General features: G+C 41.0%; 1 protein-coding gene across 2 annotated transcripts in view; it reads left to right on the top strand.

Moving 5' to 3' along the window:
- cdc34a (cell division cycle 34 homolog (S. cerevisiae) a) overlaps positions 1–8,950 on the top strand; it is an 11,739-nt gene that overhangs the window by 2,062 nt on the left and 727 nt on the right. For both annotated transcript variants that reach the window (XM_020607070.1, XM_020607071.1), the window contains exons 2-3: positions 6,472–6,558; positions 6,917–7,014. In XM_020607070.1, coding sequence (XP_020462726.1) covers positions 6,472–6,558; positions 6,917–7,014 — 185 coding nt within the window. The remainder of the gene's footprint in view (positions 1–6,471; positions 6,559–6,916; positions 7,015–8,950) is intronic.

Below are 8,950 nucleotides of genomic sequence, written 5' to 3'. Positions count from 1 at the left end.
TTTGGTTTATTAATTTGTCTGTCATAGTCAAATAAAAGCCTGCTAGGTCTGCTTCAAGCTTGCTCTAGATAGTTATTTTATTGTACACCAAACAAAAGATAATAAGCTTTTATTAAATTGGCACAATCTTTAAAAAAAAAAAAAAGGGAACGGGCATAGGTTAGAGCCCTGAAAGAAGATTGAATGTAGTCAACAAAAATAACTTGCTGAAACTGTACATGGTCATCTTGTACAAGGGTTTTTTGTCACGGCCTCATTATGTATGTCCCACATTAACTGTAGTTGTCTCCATATCAGTAATGGCTCCCACTGATTATCCAACATATCATATCACCTCAGTTGTACAGTACAGTGCTTTGTTATTCCTGTTCTTGAGAAGCCTTTTCTTTTTCCCTCTGGTCTTTTTCAAGCCTGTGAACCCAAGCACAGGGCCCCATCCAGGCTACTGTAGAAAGCGTTCTGTATATCGGAGTGTGTGCTGTGTACAGGATTCCTTTGTCGGGCCAGGAATGCACTGCCTGGCTGTGAAAGCCACCGCATGGTTGTGACTCATCGTAGTGTGCTGGGTTTCTATCCGACCAGTTTGCCATATTCCAGTTGGGGGGGGGGGACTGTTATGACCAGGTTACCCAAGAAACCAAGTAGTTCTGACGTGCTGCCTTTTCCTTCAAAACAAAGCAAGTAATGACGACATAAAACTCGGCTGAGTCAGATATTTATTTCACATGGGTGTTGCTCTTTAAGAGTCACACCAGGATGAAAGCATGATGACTACAGGTGCACAGTGGACTGAGATTACTTGAAATATTGAAACACCATTAGATAACTAGATCCACAATACATAAACACACTACCTTATCATAATAAGTTTACAATTGACATGTTGGTCTCACAGTAGGCCCTTATGCCGGAGCTCTCCCTTGGTTCTGAGATGTTTCCTGGCCTAAGCACCTTTTGTTTGTATGTCTAATGCTTTGTCCTGTGAAGTATTTCTCCAGGCCCTGGGTGTCTGATGTGAGTTGGTTCTATAGCCAGTACATTAAGCAGAGCAGCTGAGTTTATGATAAACTGTCTTCTTTAGTCAAATGTAGTCTGAGCCTTAAATATGAAACCTTAAAATAGGGCTGTTGGAAATTTTTATATAACTGTATAATTAAAATTAATGGGGAGGTTCTGTAATTTTATAGTCCAATTCAACTGGATGACCATGTTGTGAACCATCAACTGTGCTAGTCATTTTATAGCTGTGTTTTTTAGTCAGTCTCTCCACTGTTTTTCTTTTTCTTTCTTTCTTTCACTTCTCTTTGCACACTTCCCTGACCCCAGGAACATAATGTCAGTTCAAAATGTCAGATTTGTGATTTTTCTATTAAATAACGCAGTCTTACTTCATCAACATCACTTCATAACCACAACAACTTACTTGCACGTATTCAGCATTTTGTCAGGAATAATGATGCTTCCTGTTTACAATGGGCTGCTCACAGTGGGTATTTGCTGAGCAGCTATCTGCTTTTCTTTCAGGCTCCTTGGGAATTTGCCTGCAGTAAAGTTGCATTAAATGATCAAAATGGATGTAAGTGAATCAAAGCACTTTTTAGGTGTAAAACAATGTAATTTAGAACTACTGTTATGATCCCAGTTCAAATCAAGTGACTCATCAAACAATAGCTGCTGTATTTCTAAGGAGCTCAGGAGCATACTTTCCTAACAGGCGATAACCAATAGGCTTTACCATACAAGGCATAAAGGACAGAAATGTACATACAATCAGACGTTTGAAGTTCTTCTTTAGTTTTGCTCTTTATTGTGTTTCAAATGTGTATAAGTCAAAACACCAGTTACAGACACAAAAAAAACCCAACTTTAATTTACTTAGATTTTCAGCTTTTAGTCATTATTGAACTCTTGTGATAGTTTTTAAATTGCTTTCAGCTTTTAGTCATTATTGAACTCTGCATTTGTGATAGTTTTTAAATTGTCAATTCTAAACATAATATCATTAAATTTATATGGATAACAACATGGCCCATCATAAAGACATACTTTAGGCCCATAAACTCTGCTCAAGAACTATGACATTGCTTTTTCAGAGACCCTAGAGACTGTCAGTTCATGTTTGGCAGGTTGCCTGCTCAGTTTTGTTTCATGCACCAGAACAACACGAAAAGACACTACATCCACAGCTGTGAAGTCATCTGGCTGTGTGGTTTCACAATATGATGTACAGCAGAAACTACGCTGCATATGTAGAGTGATGCAGGACTGCTGTGCTGTAGAAGGGCCTGGGATCTGGGAACTTGTACTGTACTGCTGTGTCAGCACAGCGTAGCTTTAATTATAATTTTTTGTTGCATGTAATTATGATGTAAATAGGGTTTCTGAAAATCTCAAGGTTTTCTCAACTGACAGGCAAAACATGGTCTGAGAAGGCCTTTTTTTTTTTTTTTAAAGCTTCTTAGTGGCTGACTCTGTTTCTGCCTGCCTTCGTTTCTCCTCAAGGCATTCTGTTTGATTTGTACAGGCTTCATATTAGCTATGTATTATCCGTACAGGGGGGTTGGGGGGTAAAGCCTAGAGGACCCAACCCAGCTGCAGAGGGTTGGGTTGGGCCGAGCCTGGCTGAGCTGCCGGAGTCATGTTTCCCCCTCTGGCTGTGTCACAGAGAAATGAGAGCAAGGGTTTTTTTCTTCTTCTTTGCAGTGGTGCCTCATTGAAAGGAGAGCCTGCTGTGAGTAGGGGTGAATGTGAGGCCCTAGTAGACAGCAGTAACTATCTCCCGCAGTCCTGGCCTTGTGTTCTTTTCCCCCTCCTGTATGGGCCACCAGTGTGGTAAACACACCCCTGAAACGTGGCTGTATGGGCTGGTTTGAGTTTACCATGTGTTGCAGTATATCTGGAATCCTTCTCCTCTACATCCTCCTCCTGAGGAGGTTGAGTTAATGAGGCTGAGACCTGTTGGGTCTGAGCATGATAATCTCTGGGAGCTGTATGTGTCGGGCAAGGACCTTTTTTTTTTTTTCTTTCTTGTGTGTGCTAAGGTCTGTAGAGAAGGTAAAGAGGAGCACAGGGAGAAAAATGATTTGCTCTGTTCAGGATCTTTGCTTTGACCTGGTTTACTTCTCCTTGCTGTCATTTTCCACAGGGTGGGTACACTCACTCTCATCCTCAAAACAGGCTGCACGTCATGTTTGCTGTTTGGAGTAAATCACCTGTTGACCGTGGGCGGTGTTGGCCAAGACATGCAAGCCAGCAGTAGCTTGTTGCAACAAATGTACTGAGGCTAATGGTCTGTGTTGGGCAGAGATCTGGGTTGAGCCGCCACATCTGAAGCAGTAACTGTTACTCACTGTTACTGTTACTTCCCTGTAACTGTTACTCCTTGATCCAGAAAGGTTATGGTGGCAGAGTGGGTAGAAAATGAGTTTTACACAGCATAGGCCAAGTTTTGTGTATATAATAAGATACAGATCTATTGACCTGTCTACTTTGAAACTTTCCTGGAAACTCAAAAGAGAGCTGGTTCTGGCCTCCTAAGGCCAACCTGTGTCATCCCCTCTCTTCTTCCTGCCCCTTCTTGTGTTTGTGTGGTTGGTACTGATGAAATAGGAATTACACTGCTTCCTGCTGTGGAGTAAGTGAGCAACCCTAGCAGCTCGTCTGTTCTGTTGCACTTCTCTAAAACATCCACCCAGGGTTTGGTTTCAGACCTCCGATGTTGTGTTCAATGAAGTTTTATTATATTATATTGTTAGTGTTTTATGGTCTCCAATAAAGTGATGCTAAAAATAGGTGTCTGCATTGCTTGTTTGAATACAGTTTGTGGGATTGTCTTACTTTGAACACTGTTTTAAAGCCTCCTTGTAAGATGCATTGTGAAATCATGCTCTTAACTTCTTACAGGGATCAATGCCCATGCTTATCCTTAATGCATATCCCCACCTTCCTGCTTTACTTTGTAGCTTGCATTTAGACTCATGTGACCATGATGAATGAAGCTATTATATGGGAAGTGTAGGTCTCCCAGCAACAGGCTCTTGTGCAAATATGTACTGGCATAAAGATGTCCCTACACAATAAAAGCTGCAGTGCTGAGTGAGTCGATAAGGTTTCAATTTCACAGTTGGATAGAGTGTATGTTTTCTACTATATTTGGTTTTTGTTTCCAAGATAACACCGAATTCTTTGGATACATGTGGATGGACAGACATGTTTGTCAAAGAATGGGTGATGTTTTGTGTTTTTTTTTTTTGTTTTTTTTTTTACCCTTAAATGTTTTTATTAAAATTCCATAGTTGCAAACATTTAGGATGTTCACATCTCAAGCTGCTGGGGAGCTTTTTATTCACACGCTGTTCTGCTGGAAAAGCAGAAGTGCAGCAGAAAACAAATGAAACCACTTTGCCCATTGGAAGTGTTGGCATACGTTTGTGCCTCACCGAATACTCCGTGGTTCTTCTTCTTCTTTTTTTTTTTTTTTTTTTTTTTTTTTTAACCATTTCCACCCAATATTGAAATGTTTTGTGAATTGTAATGCTGGATGGCTACTGATGAGATTGTACTGTTTAAAGCATCCTCTCTGGCAGACGCCATAGCTGTCAGCTCATGTTACTTGGGTCAACAGAAAACGGGCATTGCACTGTTATCTCAAAGCAGACATTTCACAGTCAGTTGGACATGAGGTGAGGGAGAGTTTTCTAGAAATGTACGAAATAAGATTTCCGTTGCTGAGTTCTCAGCCAATGGACAGATATGATCTTGATGCTTTTACTGTTTTGGAAGACAAGCCAATGCTGCAGCCTGGCCTTTCACTCCAGCCTGAACAGATTTGGCAGGGTCAGGCAGACCCTAAGATTTAGTGCGTTTCCTCTATGGACTATCAATGTTTCTTCTTCGGAATGATTTTATATGGCATGAACAGGTTTATTATGTTGGTTGTAAATCAGGATTACGCTAACTATCCAGCATAGAAAATGTTTTGATGTTGTGGAGGTTGCTACATACTGACACCCACTTCAGTAACATTAGACCCTGAAACACAGCTCTAACACATGGTTAACAGTAGATTTGGTGATGAATAGTAGGTCACACTTGTAGCGTTTTTGTCTGAACCCCATTTAAATGCCACAATGCAGTCAAGGACGACTGAAGCACTATAGTGATATAGAGCACAGCTCCCCTTGTTCCAAGTGAAATCCCTCTTTCCTCCTCCCACTACCACCACTCCACCCCCTTCCTGCTCCCATGTCACTGATATCTCATCCTCCTGCTCATCAGTTCACTGTGGTGAGGACCAGCTGACCATGCAGAATCAACATGTGTGTGTGTCAGGAGAATCAGTAGAAGGTCACATGCTGTGAGTGACGAGTGTGTCTTTATACCACCAGACCCCTTGACCCACCGATGTTTCTCTAAGCTTCACTCACTTGGCAGCTGAACGCACAGCAAGCTTCCCTCCCTCCGCATTAGATCTCATTACACTATCCTCCGTGTTCGGCCACCTCAGAATGCTCTGCCACGACTCTCCAGCTATTACTGTATGGTTTTCTTTCACTATTGAAGCTGAGCATGACTGTAGAGATCTTCATTTAGTGGTGTAAAACATACTCACTGGCCACTTCTTTAGGTACACCTGTACAATTTTATTCAAGTCAGTGTAACACTTCCGCCTTAACATCTGTGTTTATGAAGCTCAGAATGCTTTCAATTTTTGGGGAAATTGTCATATTTAGATTTGGTTATATGTTTATTATTGAGGTCATAGTTAAAGGTGGTGTTGTACTTGACTAGATTATATTCAGAGGTGTTCCTAATATTCTGGCCCTCTCATGTACATAGCTGGGGAAGATTAAAAAAATAGACACCTCTGGACATGATAGAATCCAGTACAACACTGCCTTTAACCATGACCTTAATAATAATTATATAATTGAATTTATGACTGTTTCACCAAAAACAAACATTTTGAGCGTCATAAACACAGCTGTTATGGTGGAAGTGTTCCACTGAATTACATAAAGGTGTACCTAGTAAAGTAGCCTCTCTGAAGAAAAAGCCATGTATAAGAGCCTAAGGACAGAGTACAGATTGTAAAGTCCCATGAGGAAAATTTGTGATATTGGGATATACAAAAAAAGATTAGCCTCAAATCAACATGTGAGTTGTGTTGTACAGACTTGCATTCTGGATTCATTTAACCCTGCGGGGTAGTTTTTAGCAAACTTACATGTGGATTCAATTCAAACAACACCACTAGTGCACTAAAATGATGTGCAGAGTACAACTAAAGAGATTGACCATTAGCTTTGTACTGGGTTTTAGCTACTCAGTCTGTGTTTGCCTAACCAGTGGGAATGGTTCTCCCAAATGGTAACAGCTTGTAGGGAAGCAGTCATGACTTGTCTGTTGGCAAGGGAGAAGTGTGGATATGCCGCCTGCCTCTGACATTACTAATGTGGCTTTTCCCCTTAGGCTCGGATCAAGTTCCCTGTCGACTACCCATACTCTCCACCTGCTTTCCGCTTCCTCACCAAAATGTGGCATCCCAACATTTATGAGGTAACTATGAGTAGTTTAAAGTCCCCATGGCATGCTCTTTTCCAGTCATTTAATGTTTATTCTTGGGTATCTCTAGATTAGCTTTGCGCCTCTCATAACTCCAAATAGTTCATAATTATTTCAGAATGATAAAACCAAAGAGCCTCTTCCTAAAATGAGAGGATAGTTCATGAACGTGCACAACTCCTGTTGCTGGTGGTGTCGAAAGCAAGCAGGCATAGGCTTGGTTAATAGTGTGTAGGGCATATATGAGAATAAGACTGCTGGGTTTTTAAATGTAATACTTGAATCTGAAACTGTGTTTAAGTAGTTATAAAATGTTGTCTGAACATGCTGGTCTATTTTCCTATGTCACTAGAACGGAGATGTGTGTATCTCTATCCTGCACCCACCAGTTGATGACCCACAGAGCGGCGAGCTGCCTTCAGAGAGGTGGAACCCCACACAGAATGTCAGGTACATAACGCACCATAACGTTCTCCATCCCATTGTACAATCTTCTGTTAAAGAACAGCACGCAAGCCATGATCAGCAAGGTTCCTGTTAGCCAGGTGTCATTTAGCCTCCCACAGGCCAGTCCCCGATCTCTCAGCCAATTTCTCAATAGATAATTTTTTTTCCTTCCCTTCTGTAAGTGTCCTTACTACAAGTTTTAAGAATAATTTCTTACTGTGCTGGTAGGATTTAAAGTGATGCATTCCCCTGCCTTTGACCAAACCCCGATTTGACTGAAAGCATGTTGTTTTGGTATGAGTAAACTTGCAAAGACTTGAAACTTTCCTTAGTTTTCAGCTATTGTGTGCTGATGTAGCTGTCAGCATTAGCTGTTCTAAAATGCCTTCTTGTACATGTGCACAATGGCTGATCGATTGCAGAGTTCACTGGTGAAATTAAAGCTTTTTAAGAAAGACAAACTTTCACATCAGTGTGGTTAAAGCAGCTAACATGAGGTCAAAGTGTTTGTCATATGCACAGTTGGGAAACGTGTTTCCCTGTACAGTGAAATTCTTACTTTGCTGTCCACATGAATGCCACACAATACAAGTGAAATATAAAGTAGATGAGTAATAACACAAATCTAACGAACTTTAAAGCAGCAAGTGAAAGAAGCACAATAAAAATACAACAAGAAGTCCATGCTGGGGGTGGGTGGGAGCTTTGAGGATGGAGGCAGCTTTCCTACACACCCTGCGGTGGTAAATGCTCTGCAGAGAGGGCAGTGGAGTCCTGGTGATCTTCTCTGCAGCCTTTACCACTCTCTGCATGTGATGGTTTGCACTGACCTATTTTTAAATAGCTTTTGTCACAATCACAGGTCTTGTGGGATCTTGGGGGGCTGCCCATAGAATAATGTATATTGTGTACAAAATAAATACAATGTGTCAAAGAAAAAGAAGTAGAAATTCTTCCACAATGATCAGACAAAAAAGGAAAGCTGCTTCCATCCTCAAGGATCCCACCCACCCCCAGCATGGACTGTTCACCTCCCTACCCTCTGGCCAGAGGTTCAGAAGTGTGAAATGCAGGACCGCTAGACTGAAAAACTCTAGACTGAAAAAGTTTATTACCAGGAAATATGTCATGTACGGTTTACATTCTCAGTTTGCACATGCATAATTGCACATTGACTGTTGACTGCTGCACATGCTGCAGCATACATTTTGTTATATTCTTATATATTTTTATTATATTGCTGCTTAAAGTGCCTTAGATTTTGTGTTACTTATTCATCTACTTTATATTTCATTTGTATTTTGTGGCATTCATGTGGACGGCAAAGTAAGAATTTCATTGTACAAGGAAACATGTTTCCTAACTGTGCATATGACGAATAAACACTTTGACCCCAATAAATTCTCAATTTACTTGCATTACCTTGACCCTTCTCCTGGAAAACCAGCATTCTAATGTTAATGATGTAAATTCACCAAACACCCATATGTGATGTTTAATTCATGCCCCCCTCAGCTTCCCCGCTGTGTCCATTTCTCCCTAGCTTCACTTTTTTGCAGTATGTACATGGACAAACTCTCATAGGTGAATGTGAGTGAGTAATGGGCCTTGTGTAGACCCCTGGACTGAGTATCACACAACCAGACCCACATTTTGGACCAACCAAAGAATGACCGGGTTGGAGATGACAAGTATGAAAATAGTTTTTGGGGCAAGTACTGTACCACCCAAACTTCTTACTCCCATTGTAAGGTAATCGGTGTCACACTGGTTGAGTCACCTAAGTACAAAGAATGCATGGTGGTACTGTCTTTTAGTTTCTCTAATCAGCTAGTCTTTCAGCTAAGGGCTAAATTAAACAAATGACAGTAGCAACAAAATGATGACCCTCACCTTCATCTCTCCCCCTCTCTGTCCTGCGTTCTCAACATCTTGTCTC

The sequence above is a fragment of the Monopterus albus genome, unplaced genomic scaffold, assembly GCF_001952655.1.
Source record: "Monopterus albus unplaced genomic scaffold, M_albus_1.0 scaffold83.1, whole genome shotgun sequence".
NCBI lineage: Eukaryota > Metazoa > Chordata > Actinopteri > Synbranchiformes > Synbranchidae > Monopterus > Monopterus albus.
This window is presented reverse-complemented; position numbering and strand designations above follow the sequence as displayed.